This window comes from Monodelphis domestica, chromosome 2 (assembly GCF_027887165.1).
Source record: "Monodelphis domestica isolate mMonDom1 chromosome 2, mMonDom1.pri, whole genome shotgun sequence".
NCBI lineage: Eukaryota > Metazoa > Chordata > Mammalia > Didelphimorphia > Didelphidae > Monodelphis > Monodelphis domestica.
Window position 1 is genome coordinate 273,618,331 of NC_077228.1, and position 16,077 is coordinate 273,634,407.

Here is a 16,077-nt window from a genome sequence, read left to right on the forward strand (position 1 = left end):
GGCTAAAACAAGCAAGGGGTGAAGAGGACCCATAAAGGGTGGCTGTGGTATGATGGGGAAAAGGGGACAGACATGACATGAAGCATCATCTACAGGGCTTAGCAGTAGATTGGATATGGAATATAAATGAGAATGGAGAGTGAGGAATGACTCCATGTTAATAAGTCTAAGTCAACAAAAAAATAGTAGCTCGCCGAGCTCCCTGGACAGAAATGAGGGAGGTCAAGGAGGAAAGGTGATTTGATGGGAAGAGATTACTGTGTCAGAGAAGGGTGCTTCTTGTCTCACAGATGGTTGGAGATAGGGAACCTGAGCTCATGAGAGGGATGGAGTCACCTTCCTAGAAAGGTTAAGTGAGCCATCAGGAGGCAGCAGCACATTAAACTCACCACCCAGCACGCATTCCCGAGATCAGCAATCTTCACTTTGAGCTTTTCTGCATTTTTGGGTTCAAGGGGATTAAGGAGAAAATTCCCAGCAGAAGATTTTCCTGAAGACAATACGTACAAATTAACAAGAACAATAATCATCAACCCAGAAACACCATCTGCCACAAAATTCTCACAGACAACAAACAGAGCCCCTAATTGATAACTACAATCTAACATAGGGAGAGCATGAGAACTCCTCCAGATCCTGAACTCAACAGCTTTACCTGGAAGCAACTACCATTACCCACCAAATATTCAATGGGCTCTATTTTTCCCTGAATGACAGTGACACATTTCATCATCAATGGAAAAACATCCCCTTCTCTTTAGTCCCCTTTAGAGATCATGCTGGTGGAAAGTGAAAACCCCTGAAATTGATAGCTGGCTGCTTACACACTGCAACTGGCTCTGCAACTTCTGTGTTCACCTCTGGGAGACAGCACAGGTGGTTATGCTTCAGCTCCAGCAGGAACAACAAATGTTGTCGTTAAAGGAAAAAAAAGTGTTTTTACACTCTTTGGGCTACCTTGGGTACCTTTGTTATCCAATGGTCCATTATTTTCGTTTTCATCTTCAGAGGGTATCTCTGCCCGGATGCTCTCTTGCAGCTGGCTGATCTCCTGCTCATTGAATGATTGCTCTACTGAGTGTTCACTTGAAGATGGCTGATATAACATAGTGTCTGATACCCCAGAACTTAAAGCTGTACAAGAGTCTGCTATTTCTTGAGATGCACCACTCTCTCCATTTTGGGAGCTTGGGAAGCTAACTTCTTCCTCTTTCAAAGGTTGGGCATCACATTCATTAGCATTATGATGATCTTCCTTAAGCCTCAATGACTCTTCATTATTGCATTCAACATAATTAGCAATTCCAACCACTCCATTGCAATTGATTTCTGTTGAAACACTCTCAGGATTGCCTTCCATTATAAGGGTCTGCTCATGTTCAATGACATTTTCTTCTTCTAGGACACAAACCAAGAACACACAAAAAGGGCGGGGGAGAGGAAATTATATCAATAAATGAGAATGTTAAAAAATCATTATTAAACCTATAGCCTAATAAGAAAACATGAGTAAACTTTAATATTCCTCTTTATCGAAAAGATAGGAAGCAGCATTATCTCATAATAATTGATACCCTAGACTAATAGTTCTCAAAGTATGATCTTGGGTTCTCTGACAATCTTTCAGGGGGTCCTTATAAGATCGAAACTATTTTCATACTAAGAATTTAAACTTCAAACACAGTAACTACTGATATGGATATTATATGGATAACCCATATAAACAAAAGCTCTTGAGGGGGGGGGGGTCCTCAATTTTTAAGAGCAAAAGGAGATTCTGAGCCCCCAAAAGCTTGAGAACCACTGGCCTAGATTTACTATAAAAAGGGGAAATTGAGCTTTACATCACATGGTTCTTAAAGCAAATTCAGCATTAAGATCTGAGGCAATCTGGAAATTCCCAGAAAAACCTAACAATGCAGTATGAGAAAATTATTTTGATATTTGTCCTAATATTCTTGTAAGAACTGGATCATACCAAGTTTTTCTTGACTTTCTGTACTTAAAGGGTTCTCTAGCAAGACTCTCTCAATAGGGCTCTCAGCTTGTTTTCCTGGCTGTTTCTGTCCAGGGCTTGATTCTTTTTCCATTTCCTCTATTTCTTGCATTCGTTTCTCCAGTAGCTCAGCTTGACGTTTCTGCTTCTTTTTCAATTTCTTCTTTTTATTCTTGGACATTTTGTCTGCCTGTAGTGAGATTACAGAAAAGAAATGCTCTAATCCATTATCACAGACCCAGTGATCTGCTCATTTTAGCACTAATTCTTAATTTTCACTTTCTCGAACACATTTCTCAGTAGAGCCGCATCATTCATTTAAAAAGAATGGTGCCTTGAACATGAGTACAAATCTTGTCTTTTGGTTTTTTTTTGTTTAAGATTCATGAAAACTGGGCAATGAGGCAGCAAAAGGGAATCATGCGAGAGGACATTTAGTAAGGACAGAAAACTTTAAATGGTTAGATACATCCAAACTATTACCCCAGAGAAAAACTTCCATGACCACAGACTAGAGTTAAATATATAAATACAGCATACTCACTGGTTTAGGTTGGGGAGCAGTACTGACTGGAAAACAAAACACAAACAAAAATAAAATCTAAGTACATACATTGATACCATGAACCAGAAAAACCCTATGCACCAGAAATCTCTATCTGTGAAGAACTGATAGAAGAGTACTTGTTTGAAAAATGTTTAACATAAATAAAATGAAACAAAACTGTCTATGCACATAATGTATTTTACAATTCAAAACTGCATATTACTAGTTTTTCCTTGACTTTTTAAAGGATGAAAAATTTTCCTAAACTGTAGGAGAGAAAATGAAAAGAAGGAAAAAAGAAAAAAGATAAACAAAGGAAGGAAAATAACAATCAAAGGACATGAGGGTTAGGAAGTGGTCTGACACCATTTAGCTGCTAACATAGATGAGGGTAGACTTAATAAATATAAGGTAAAAACCTATACCTGAAATGTACAAAATAAAAGTAATTCCTCCACTGAGTATACTTATAACCTGTCTGCTAAAACTCATCTGATGGCAAATGGTCCCAAGAGAGTATATTATCTGACAGGACTATATGTGTTGGACACAGTAGTCAGTAAATAGTATTCTCAATATAGGTAAGATTTGCCAGACTGTCTCAAATTCAACCTATGGCTAAGAAGCCTTCAACTTCAATATGAAGTTTCTTATTTTCATATGTTTGCAAATTTTAAACAACCAGTAACTGTAAACTCTAGTGTCACAGTTAACTTCCAATTATCTCTTAAGAATGTAAATCATTGTAGTAAGATAAGGCACAAACAAAACATCAGATCATAAAGGAAAGTTAGTTTCCTGTAGGGAAGAGTATTTTGTTGTAATTTACATCATTTTCAGAATGTTCTATATTATAAAACGGTGGGAATAAAAATTTTTTTAATATGTTGTAAACTCTTTATTAAGGGCAGATTCCAAAAAGAAAAACAACCTGCAGAGCCAGAAGGTGGGGGAGCTCCAGATCTCTGCCATTCTGTTGCTTCTGCAGCCAGTCTTCGGATATATTGTTCATTTACAGAAAGAAGAATGTTTTCTGGTTTGATGTCAGTGTGGATGATACGGCACTTGGTATGTAGATAATCCAGTCCCTGCAGAACCTAAGATAAAAGAGGAATAAATGCACTGTAAATAGACATTTAGGTTAGAAGTGGCACAAAAAATTATTTCCAAGAATATCTGTATCAGATAACTTTCCAACTATGAAAAATAAAATTAATTATTTTAAATAGTCAAATAAATATTATTGCAGTAATAATGACAAGAATTTGAGGACAAAGAACTCTCATAAATTTTTCAAATCCATTCTGTTTTGGCAATGTATTTCAGGTGTGACTGGGCATATAAGCCACTGTGTGAGAGTTCAAGTTCAAAATCCCACATGTGCCACTGTCTACATTGAAGGTATAGAAATCAGAAAGGGCAACAGAATAAAAACTTAATTCCCAGGGGTTAAGGGGATATGACTGAGGAGAGACTCTAAATGAACACTCTAATGCAAAGACCAACAACATGGAAATGGGTTCGAATCAAGGACACATGTGGTACCTAGTGGAATCGTGTGTCGGCTATGGGAAGGGTGGTGGGAGGGGGGGGAGAGGAAAAGAAAATGATCTTTGTTTCCAAGGAATAATGTTTGAAAATGAACAAATAAAATAATGTTTAAAAGTTAAAAAAAAGACAAAAAAAGAATGTTATGCCATTTGGTACATGTATGTTTAGTATTTATATTACTTCATTGTTTAGAGTATCTTTTAGCAAAATGTAGTTTTCCTGTTTATCTCTTTTAATTAAGTCTATTTTGGCCTTTGCTTTGTCTGAAATTATGATTGCTATAGTTGCTATTTTTTTTTGCTTCAGCTTCAGCATAATAGATTCTGCTCCAGTAAAAAAAAAAATAATAATTCTCAGAGTGGCTACCGCTTTAAATCACAGAATTTTAGACCTGACTTAAACAAATCCTTTCATTTTACAGAGGAAGCCGAGGTTTAGAGGTGTGAAGCAATTATTCAAGGTAGCAAAGAGAGAGAGAGAGAGAGAGAGCGAGAGAGAGAGAGAGAGACACAGAGAGAGACACAGAGACAGAGACAGAGACAGAGAGAGAGAGAGAAAGAGAGAGAGAGAGAGAGAGGGGGGGGGGGGAAGAAAATACAAAGCCAACACAATTTCATTAAAATACATAAACTAATCCTGAAAACTGATAGTTCCTCATACCAGAGAAAATGACCACAGCACAAAATAACTAAGACTAGTATACATACTTGTTGGATGATTTTTTTGACACATGGAAGTGGAAGTCCTTGATAATTTGACTTGATAATCCACTTGAGTAGGTGATGGCCCAAAACTTCAAATACCATACAGATATCTTATTAGTTGATTAAGGATATAAAAGAAGAGGAATATTGGCACACTAAAAAACAGAAAGCACAATCACAGAAATATGAAGGAAAAATAAAATTTTTCTCTATCTCAGAATGCAGATGGAACTTTGTGACTTCTGTAAATGCTTGTTGATTGATCTATAAAGACTAAAGAGTAGTAATGAAATTAGTTGGCTAATAGCAACATTATCCAAGTCTTCAATAAAAATACAATGCAATACAATACAATGCAAAAAAATACATGATTAGGGTGTCATAGCATAATGTTGCCACCTTTACCTTTCATGGGAAGAAACAAAGTCTAAAAACACAAAATAGTTAAGGGAAAAGTGCTAATGAAGTAAAATGACTGGAGGAAAATCAGAGGGGAGAAAAGGATCCTAGATGAATTTTTAAAAAAGAAACATAATCTTAAAAGTAAAGATAGCTAAAACTCAAGCAGAGATGGGTACAGAAGGGAGAGTTGGACCATGGGAGAGAAACAAAATGAGGCAGATAAGAAAAAGAGAAAGGGGTGAATAACAACTACAGAAATGTGGGTATGATCACTGCTAAGAAATCTAATTCAATGGTTCAATTCCCTCCTTAAAATGGAACTAAAAATCTAATAGGCTTATGTCTGTGAGTGAACTTCCAAAGTTATGTAATATATTTATTTTAGCTGCTTATAAAAGAACTTTTATTTGATTAATTTAAAATTAAATAACAGGCACAGTTATTTGAAATTTTAAGTCTGAATATTTCTACCATTTTATTTATATCTTCCCTAATTTGCCAAGGAATTTAACACGATTTTCAACACAAATTGAATACCAGAGAAACTCAATCTAAAGGTCTTTATGACTGCTTAAAATGTAATTCTCTTGATGTTTCTCCCTTCCAGATACACTATAAGAAAAAGAGCTTATGGTTTTCAACTCCTTACATTTACCACAACCCCTCCCAAAGCCGCATTCTACAGTCAGGAAGAAAGACCCCTACCCCTTTATACTTGATTGGATTTTAGTGATAGTGATAGGTTTAAGCCAATCAATTTTGTGATTCTAAAGTGATTAGTATAAATAAATTCCATTATAACCTTAATACAATCAGTAGAATTCATGCTTTTTATAAGGATTTCTAACTAAAGCATAAAAACTGTTTCTAAGGGGATTTCTAACCCCTCCCTAAGTTTGTACTCCCCTTTATCATAAGATGCTGACTGATCTGAGTTTCATGACCAGACATGGTGCACACATTTTTCACCCCTCCTTGTTTGGAAAATAACCATCCTTCCCCCCTGATCAGATGGGTCTGAGGTAATGATCTATCTGCCCAAATAAAGGTATTGCCTTGTGATTTGACCTTTAGACCAATGTGGGCTTTTTGAAATGAACTAATCAATCAGCTTTGTAGTTGGGTAACAGTTTCTAAATAAGGTTTATATGATGTTATGTCTTGTGATTAACCTTGTACAGAAATATTCATTTTGTTACTGCCTCAGTACATAAACCAGGCCTCTGCCTCTGGGCAGGGTGTCTCTTGCTGGGGTCCAACAATGTAATACATGCAAGAGAATGCTTTTTTTGGAGGACTTGGCCCTCTTCCAATAAAATCTACCTTTCTACCTTGACTTTGAGAAATTTGGCCTTTTGACTTTATTTACCTAAACTGACTATATCGAGTCAGTGGGTTTCTATTACACAACAACACTCCTATTGCCCAACCTGCCCAAGTTCCCATCTTGGCTATAATCTGCTTCTCTGGCAGAGAAAAGGGAAAAAAAATATCACACTATAGTAACACATGAAAATAGAATGATGATATGAATTTTTTTAATGGACAATTAGTAAGATGTATAACCAGTTCATCCCACTTTCATTCATTTGTGCCAAATAGGAATGGTAGAGCCCTGGACATGAAGTCAGAAAGACCCAAGTTGAAATCCTATCTCAGATACATTACTAGCTGTGAGGCCCTCAGAAAGTCACTTAACCTGGTTGCCTCAATTTCCTTATCTGTAAAAATGAGTGATAATAGCAGCACCCATCTCCTCATTGTGAGGATCAAATGAGAAAATGTTTATAAAGTATGACCCTGATATTTGTTGGTGCTTTCAGGATCTTCTATGTAATGAATAAGTACTATTTTATACAACTTGGATCCTTAGCTTACTTACAATTTCAGTCCTTCACAAATATACCTGTTGTAATAACCCTACAATTAGGATTTTAGTCTTTACTGCTCTTTTGCTTAGATGCTAACATTAGTCAGAAGGGGTGTTCAAATTAACTTATCAAGACCAATCCTCTCTAAGAACCTTTCTAGTCCTAAAATGGTATGTTTCTCTAAGCTACAAAATCTAGAATAATTCAGTTTTTCTTTCTTTCCTTGTTTCTTTCATCCTTACCATCTATCTTATAATCAATACTGTATATATCAGAGTTCCAAGGCAGAAGAGCAACAGGGGTTAGGAAATGGTTAATAAGTGACTTACCCAGAGTCATATGAGTCAAGAAGTGACTATGGTCAGACTTAATCCCAGGACCTCCTGCCTCTAGGCCTGGTTATCAATTTACTAAACTACTTAGTTAGCTGGCCCAGTAAGTCAGTTTTTTACCATAAAATATAGGCAAAATTTTTTTTCGATGCAAATATTACAACAAGTTGCTGTCTTTAGCCAAAATGAAGACATAGGATATATGTGTTCAAATTTAGATGACTTTTAATCAAAGCAAAGTTCTGGATTTATATTCAGAAAATATTTGCCATTTAGATTCTTTGGAGATAAGTTTTACAATTGGGTATTTGTGCTATAATTTGTAGGTAACAATAGCCTAATTTCCTGAAAAAATTTTCCCTCCTGTGTAAACCTTTTTGCCTATTTAGTTGAAAGTTTTAACTAAATAATGCAGTTATCATGACATGGAAAGATAATGGAACAAAAATCCCAAAGATGACAACTTGAAAACTACGTCACTTTCCCTCAAATTGTACTCCAAAACAAAATGAGTTATGTAAAAACATAGTGTGCAATAATATTCTTAATCCACATGCCTTTCATATTCTCCAAAGTCAATAAAGAACAGTTTCATTGAGACTTAGTTTGACAGTAAATGTTTTACCAATGCCATTCCTTTCTCTGAGCTGAAACAACAACCATGCAGCAATTTCATAAAAGGATACGGGTTCCATTCACTCCTGAGATTTTGAAGTCATCCAAAAGTTGAACAACCATCTCTCTATTTGGATCAGTGGGATCTGTATTGCGAACCTATATGTAAATGGAGGAAAGAGTATTTAGTCAAAAGAAAGGTAGACAAGTAACAAATATTGATAGATCTGTATTTATGTGGCTCCTTTACACCATTTAATAAATGATGACATCTAGAAGACAGACTAAGCTCTGGTATCAGTAAAGTTCTGAGCAAGCAAATTTGTGTCCTCAAAGGAGTAGAATAAAAACCAATTTCAAGAACTCTTCATAGTTAGCACCCATACTAGGGAGTATTTCAAGTTCATATATCAAACTAATCCAGTCCAAGGGCCATATTAGGACTTCTCCAGTCTTTTAAAATAAGGAAGAAAATTCACACTCCATACTTAGCATGAAGTAGAATGTGATATATCTAAGTTTTTCATTCAGACTCATTTCCTTAGGAAATTAGGTTTCTCTTGTCATAACCATAAACAGTGAGAAAACATGATGAGTAAGTATATTTGGCTCTGACTGAGGATATTTGGAAAGAAAAGGAAATCTCGACTACTTTCCTCTTTCCTAAGTGCAAGAATTTTTATATATCCTAAGCATTCATTTTCATTTTATATAAATAAATCACCAAGGCCAAACATCTATCCAATGTGATTCTCCATCCACATTAAAGTTTTAAGAAGGGACTCTGGATATTCCACACTTTGGGGGCTACTATCCCTTTCATAACCAGAAAACTAGTGGAATACATAACCAAAGAGAGGGGATTGTTAAACATAACAGACAGCAGAAAGAACATGATAGAGGTAAAGAAAATTTTTATTTGACTAATCTAGTAGTTTGAGGGAAGAAATTAGTACATGGATGAAGGATAATGTATATATCAAATTTATTTAGAACTTCAGAAAGCCTGGATTCCCATCAACTGGGAAATGGCTGAATAAATGATAGTACAAAGTGTTATATGAGTTTCAAGGGGGGATAATGATGGGGAAGGTGAGGAGGGAAGGATATGGTTTAGGGAAGGCTTCATATTTGAGTTCAACTTCAAAGGATGAATAGAACTTCTTATAGGTGAGAAGGGAAAGGAAAGATTAGCCAGATATAAATTACAATGGGAGCTAAAATAGAGATGTTTTTGAGCAGGGCAAATTCATGAGATAGCAATCACTGAAATTTGGAACGATACTAGTGTGACATAAGGCTGAAGAATTTGAAACAGGAGAGAAGCTTCAGATTTTAAATCCTAAATTTAATGGGTACAGCATGAAGACATTAAAGATTTTTGAATGGAGTAAAATGGGCAGAAGGATGCCTAAGATCGATTATCCTGCCAATAGTTAAGAGGAATGGATCGGAATAGAAGAACTTATTATAAAAATTTAGTGGGCACCAATAAAAGCCTAGACTAGGACAATAATAGTGGTCAGAGGAAGATGAAAGGCTACAAAGGCAGTATCAATAAAATCTAGTAAACAAGATACAAGGTAAAGGAGAATAAAGAGACAAAGGTAACTTAAGGCTTTAAAAATGGAAGACTGGTAGAATGGTAGAACCACTGAGAGAAATAACACAGAAAGAGTAGATCTAGGGGTATAGATAGTGAGATCAGTTTGGTTTCGGCAGGACATTTAGGTAGAGATGCCCCATAAGCAGTCAAAATTGTGTCTGGAGTTTGAGAAAGGTATCAGAAATAGAGCTATATGAAAAAATTGGAAATAAAGTTCCCCATCAATGGGGGAATAAACAAAATGTAATGGAACATTATTGTACCATGAGAAATGATAAATATAAGGAATTCACAGAAACATAGAAGACTGATATTAACCAGTGAAAGTGAAAAGTAGAAGCAAGCAAAGAACACAATGACCACAGTAAACTAAGACAATTAAGAATGTGCTTTGCAATTTTAATGACCAATTTTGACTGAAAAGAAATGGCCAGGAAACGTGTATTACCTTCTTTTCATTGGAAAAATAGGAGACAATGGGTAGGAATTGTTGCATACTGTTACATTTCATGTCATGTTGGTATGTTTTACCTTTCTCTATTAAAAAGAAAGACTAACTGGAGTTGGGGACATTTTCTCTAGAAACAACTGTGGTATAAAAACAAAAGGAATCAATAAAACATAACTTGGAAAATAATCAACAGACACAGAGTGAAAAAAGTGTTATAAAAACTTAGAGAAAAGGATGGGGGGAAGGGAGGAAACAATAGTGGAAAGGAGGAAGGGATAAGAGAAGGAAAGGAGGGGGGAGAAGAGGAAGGAGGGAAGAAGGGAGGAAAGAAAAAGAGAAGGGAAGGAAAGAGAGTAGCACGAGAGCTATGGATTCAAGAATCATCTATGAAGGGGTGATAGTTGAAGCTATGAAAATGAACAAGACTGTCAACTGCCAAAGATAAACCCCAGGAAGGGATTCAGAAAAAGATGAGGAATGGAGACAGCTATGTGGCTCAATGGATAGAAAATCAGGCTTGGATACCAAAAATCCTAGGTTCAAATTTGATCAAGATACTTTCTAGCTGTGTGACCCTGGGTTAATTCCCTTAATTCCAACTGCCTAGCCTTTATAGGTCTTCTGCCTTGGGACTGATACCTAGTATCAATTCTAAGAAGGTAGGGTTAAAAAAAAAAAAGACAAAGAACAAGAAGAGAGGGTACGAATACTTAAATTAGAGAGAGAAGGGAGAAAAAACTATCCTCTCACAGTACCTTCTCCATTACTTCTTTCTTTTTTTCAGTCTGGTGAAGGGGTGGACCTACTAATTACTGGCTGTATGTTTTAGAGAAAGGTGATGTTGGATGTTACAGGCTAGAGTAACTTGGGATTGTTTCATGAAAAAGGTATGATTTCACTGGAGCTGAAAGGATGAATTGGATAAGTCAAAGGGAGAGAAGTTTATCTAAATAAGAATGAGTGAGGAAAGCAGTGAAATCAATAATATAATGGTGAAAGAGCTGATAGGGGAAGGAACACTCAACTAAAAACCTGGAGACTGTGCTCCTAGCCCTGGTTCCACCACTATGTGACTTTGGGGGCTCAGTTTCATCATCTACAAAATCTAAGGTTTGATTTGAAGACCTCCAAGTTCTGAGAATACCAAAATGTCTCCACTAAAACAGTACTCATAAACATAACATAAAGCCAAACCAATATAAATGTTTTTCCTCTTTAAGTCTAGGCTTTTAAAATAATTACTTATGTCACCTGGTTTCAAACGTAAGGGTCTATGTTTAAAAATAAAATGAAAAAGCAGCATAAATAAGTATGCTGAAGGTACCGCCTTGCCAAACTTTTTAAAGATCTTGGGAAATGGGATCACTTAATCAACTATTTTCAGCATATTTAAGAGTTTGAGTAAATTTAAATTTGTCCTAGAAAAATTTTGAATGCTACACTCTAAGGTTTTATGGTTTTAGGCTGCACTAAAAGTCATGGGTTCCAGGAGTAGGAAATTAAGATGCAAGATTAGGGTTAAAGAAAATCGCAAATGTATAAAATTAAATTGATATTCTTATTTTCCATGACATGCTACATTTACCTGCATTACCCAGTTCAATAAAGTTCTCTAAACTCCCCTCTCTTATCTGCTGATTTTACAAATTCAATAAAGAACAATTACAGAAAGTTCACAGATCACAAATTTAAAACCAAAACTGAATTCCAGAGAAGTTATTTTGCTCAGGGTCAAACACATAGGTAGGAGCCCTCTGATTCCAAATCCAGACCACTAAGCTTCAGGGCTAAAGGAAATCATAATATTGATTAGTAGCATTATAGTGCAAGTAGCTAATGGAGAGCACCTTCCATAAAATATTTTTTCCCACTGGTCCATAAAAGATTCCTATTACCCATAGCATTCTCCACCCTCAAATCCCTTTTGATAACTTCTCACTTTCTATTTCTGCAAAATGGAATTGTAATAGGAGGAATATATTCGTTTTATTAGAGAAAAGGGAGGGATAACCCATTCCTAGGGTTCCTCTTTGGACATATTTCTCCAACATAACATTTTTACCTATGATTGGTTTTAAGTATTGAAACAGTTTATACAATGCTGACTAGTAATAAACAGATACACTCCCAAAAGTTGAAGGATGATATCACTTACGTAAGGTGCTAAATTAAAAGATTTTCTGTGGAAAATATTTCAAATTATAAATAAATTTAGAAATAAAAGTTTTATATTAAATTCATTGGGTGAAGTATCAAATGTTAACTTAAACCATTAAAAAAAATATGTTCTCTAAGGAAAACCTTTGCTGAAATATTAGCATCTCAATAATACGTAATACATGTTCATAAAGCTCAAGGAAGTCAAAGACAGAAAGTACATATCCACCATTTAGGAAACGGCTAAACAGAACTTGGTAGAAGAAAGTAACCTGATACTGCCATTTTATGAGAAACTATTAACAAAAGAATTCATTAGTATGAGACTTATATGAATTGATGAAAAGTAAATTAAGAGCTAGGAAAATATTTGAGATGTCAACAACTTAACTGAAAACATTAAAAACAATGTTGCACAATAATGACTAAGCTTGGCTTCAAAGAAAAACCATCCTCATTCCTTTCTTTTTTGCAGAGGCAGGGAACTATGGGTGTGAAATACTATATATATATGCTGTTATCTTTAGCTGGTTTTTCTTCCTCTTATTGTTTTTTGTTACAAAGAAAGGTTCTTTGGGTAGAGACAAAGGGAGAAATATATTGGAAAATTAAGGTTACATGAAAACAAGAAACATCAGTAAAAACATACTTTAAAAAAGTAACATCAATAGGGATTATGAAATGAATTGTTTTTTCATATGCTACACCAAGTACGCAGATAAATTTTTTTCTTTTACTCCTTTAGCTAAATTGAGATCTAAGCACTGAAAATAGCTCATTTAAGCAAATTGTATCATCAAATGCATGCCCCAAGTCAATACTCACCGATTTAAGCAGCCTGATTTCATCCAGGGCTGTTTCAGTGTAATGTTCAGCACTCTTCACTACTTTCATTGCCACAAACTTCTTTCCCCTATGAAATAGACAAGTCAATTAATCCTAAAACGAGACAAGACTGTTGAAAGAAGTTAAGAGGACTATAAAAAAGATCAATATAAATACTAGACTAACTTTCCTTCTGTAATCAAATATTTTCTACTGAGGTAACTAAGGTAGGTACTCCAAGGTACACCTTGGGTATGGCAAGTCAGATTTTATTTACATTTTGTCCTTAGGACTTTGTCTCTTTAGATTTTTCTCCACATGCTGACCACCATGTTCTAAGTTTCCCTTCCCCTTGAATACAAATACTACAATAAAACGAGGTGGATCAAAAGCAGCCATTTTATATCAATTACAAACCACTATGATCTGTTACCTCCTATACCCAAGTATAAACACAATGATAAATTTGCAGCTAAACACAGAGCAAAATATTACTGTTATATTTTATATCATGATAAAAGTAGAACATGTAGCAATAAATGCCTATTAAATAACATTTGTTTCTATATAGGTTAAATTTATGACATCTTGGAATTGTCATTTAATAGCTTTAAAAAACCCAACATAGGGGCAGCTGGGTAGCTCAGTGGATTGAGAGTCAGGCCTAGAGATGGGAGGTCCTAGGTTCAAATCTGACCTCAGATACTTCCTAGCTGGGTGATCCTGGGCAAGTCACTTGACCCCCATTGCCTAGCCCGTACCACTCTTCTGCCTTGGAGCGAATACATAGTATTGACTCCAAGACAGATGGTAAGGGTTATTAAAAAAAAACAAAACAAACATACTAGATTAACTTTTTTTAAAAAAAAAATCTTTACCACCTTCAGTCTTAGAATCAATACTATTTTGGTTCCAATGAAGAGTAGTAAGACTTAGGCAAAGAGGGTTTAAGTGACTTGCCCAGGGTCACATAGCTAGAAGTGTCTGAATCCAGGAAATCCTGTCTCTAGGCCTGGCTCTCCACGGACTGAACCACCTCTCTGCCTCCCATCAATATTTTTCATGAGAAAAACATTAAGCTGTACAACCAAGCATTTGAAAGAGGAATTACTGAAAGAGAGTATTTTCACCCCCCCCCTTCTTATTTTGGTTACCTAGTACATTTTAAAAGTAATTAGTCTCAAATCAGGAATAATGAGAAGGAAAGATTTTTTATTAGCATACATACTAAACTATACATTCCTTGTTTTTAGGATGTCAAAATACTTCAAGGTTCTAATTTAATTATCTCTTGTCTCTGAAGTTATTACAATTCCCATTTACAGAATCAGAACTAGTCATTTCATTATTTACCCAAAGGCACAAAATTCACCAAATGTATGATGTTAAGAGAACCCAATCTTCTGTCCAGACCCCTTCCCCAGGCAAAAAATTCAAGACAATAACTAAGACTCCTATTTCCCCGGTGTTTGCTTAAAACTTACTGAATGTCCCATGATAGCCATACTGTTGAAAAATGTCCCCAACCCAGTTTTCGGATCACGTGGTATCTGCCATTGAACAGATCTCCAATTTTCACAAGATGATAACCCCCTGGAAGAAAGAAAGGTGGGGAATGAAGAAGGAAAAAAGTCAACCTCCTTCCTTGTTTATGGATTTTAATCCAGAAAGGGATGAAATGAAAAACACTTGTTCTTTGTAATATGTAGAAAACATAATAGACACCCCACCCAATTATCTTTATACTTTCAGCATGCAAATTTTATTAGGATATTCAATGTTCCTTCCCCCTACCTCCCCTTTAACAGAGGAGATCCTTGACAAGGTTAGATGATATTGGTAAGCTATATAGGAAGTCCTTACTTTCTGTCTTAAGACTCAATATTAGGGTTAGGCAATTGGGGTTAAGTGACTGACCCAGGGCCACACAGTTAGGAAGTGTCTGAAGGCCAGATTTAAACACAAGACCACCTGTCTCAAGGTTGGGTTCTCTCTATCTACTGATACATCTAGCTGCCCTGATAAGAAATGTTTTAAAGATCAGTTCAGTGGTCAATCTAGTCCAGAAATACTTTATGGGAGAATATGATAATTGTCCTCAAATCAAAGTCATCCATAAAAGAGTGGTTTTCTAGATCTAGGATCTATCAAAATATAGATTCCATAACACTATTAGTGGAGCTGTGAACTGGCCCAATTATTCTGGGAAAGCAATTTGACACACACACACACAAAAAAAAGCCATTAAATTGTGAATACTCTTTCACACATGATTGTACATTTACAAAGGGCTTTGGGGTTTTTCTTCCTAATTGAGAAAATCAAATACAATTAAATTTTTAAAAATTTAAATAGCCATACTTTTTAATAACAACCCCTTACTAACTTAAAGCTATCATATTCTAGTGTGCAATTTTGGGGGAGAAGTGAATATGGTCCCAAAGGCTATCCCCCATGAAGAATATGTGCATGGAAAGACTTTAAAGATTGTGTTTAAAGATCCAATTGTGTCTGTTGCCTAAAGATGGGCATTAAGTATGGAAGACTCCTCACCAGAGAACTGACCATCAGTGATGGTTTCTTTTGGCCACTGCTGTTCACGATGTCTCTTAAGATATGAATACTGACATCTCTGAAATCATGGAACTTTCAAATACTTAAGTATAAATTTATTATAAATATATATGCACATGTCTTCTGGTTATAGCCCCAAAGAAGCATTTATTTTCTCTTTCTAGTGTTGCTATCTTGTTTTAAATCATAGAATCTTGTGGTTTTTGAAAGAATCAAAATTACAATCAAAACCCAAGGACAAAGGAAAGATGCATGGGGAAACAGACAGCAACATTGTACATCACATATAAATCACAGTCAGAAATGAAGATGTGCTAGTTATATATTGAACATGAGAAAACAGATTTAAAGTTCATTCCTAATTATAAGATAATGCAAGAATCAGAGAAAAGGTTTTCAAATGGGTTTGGTCCAGTGGATTTTCCATGAAGGACAGGGAGGAGAGA

The 16,077-nt window shown here is 35.5% G+C and overlaps 1 protein-coding gene across 6 annotated transcripts in view; it reads right to left on the reverse strand.

Annotated features, from left to right (window-relative positions):
* The window catches only part of SRPK1 (SRSF protein kinase 1), an 89,352-nt gene that overhangs the window by 22,705 nt on the left and 50,570 nt on the right, over window positions 1–16,077 (reverse strand). For 3 of the 6 annotated variants that reach the window (XR_008916528.1, XM_056818117.1, XM_056818118.1), the window contains exons 4-12: window positions 14,542–14,650; window positions 13,058–13,145; window positions 8,090–8,177; window positions 4,802–4,908; window positions 3,475–3,640; window positions 2,541–2,566; window positions 1,979–2,186; window positions 958–1,398; window positions 390–490 (exon numbers count right to left, since the gene is read on the reverse strand). Coding sequence is in view for 5 of the 6 variants with exons in the window: in XM_056818117.1 (XP_056674095.1) it covers window positions 390–490; window positions 958–1,398; window positions 1,979–2,186; window positions 2,541–2,566; window positions 3,475–3,640; window positions 4,802–4,908; window positions 8,090–8,177; window positions 13,058–13,145; window positions 14,542–14,650 (1,334 nt within the window). In the remaining variant the exon portion in view is untranslated. The remainder of the gene's footprint in view (window positions 1–389; window positions 491–957; window positions 1,399–1,978; window positions 2,187–2,540; window positions 2,567–3,474; window positions 3,641–4,801; window positions 4,909–8,089; window positions 8,178–13,057; window positions 13,146–14,541; window positions 14,651–16,077) is intronic. The other 3 variants (XM_056818122.1, XM_056818119.1, XM_056818120.1) reach the window with 3 other exon arrangements.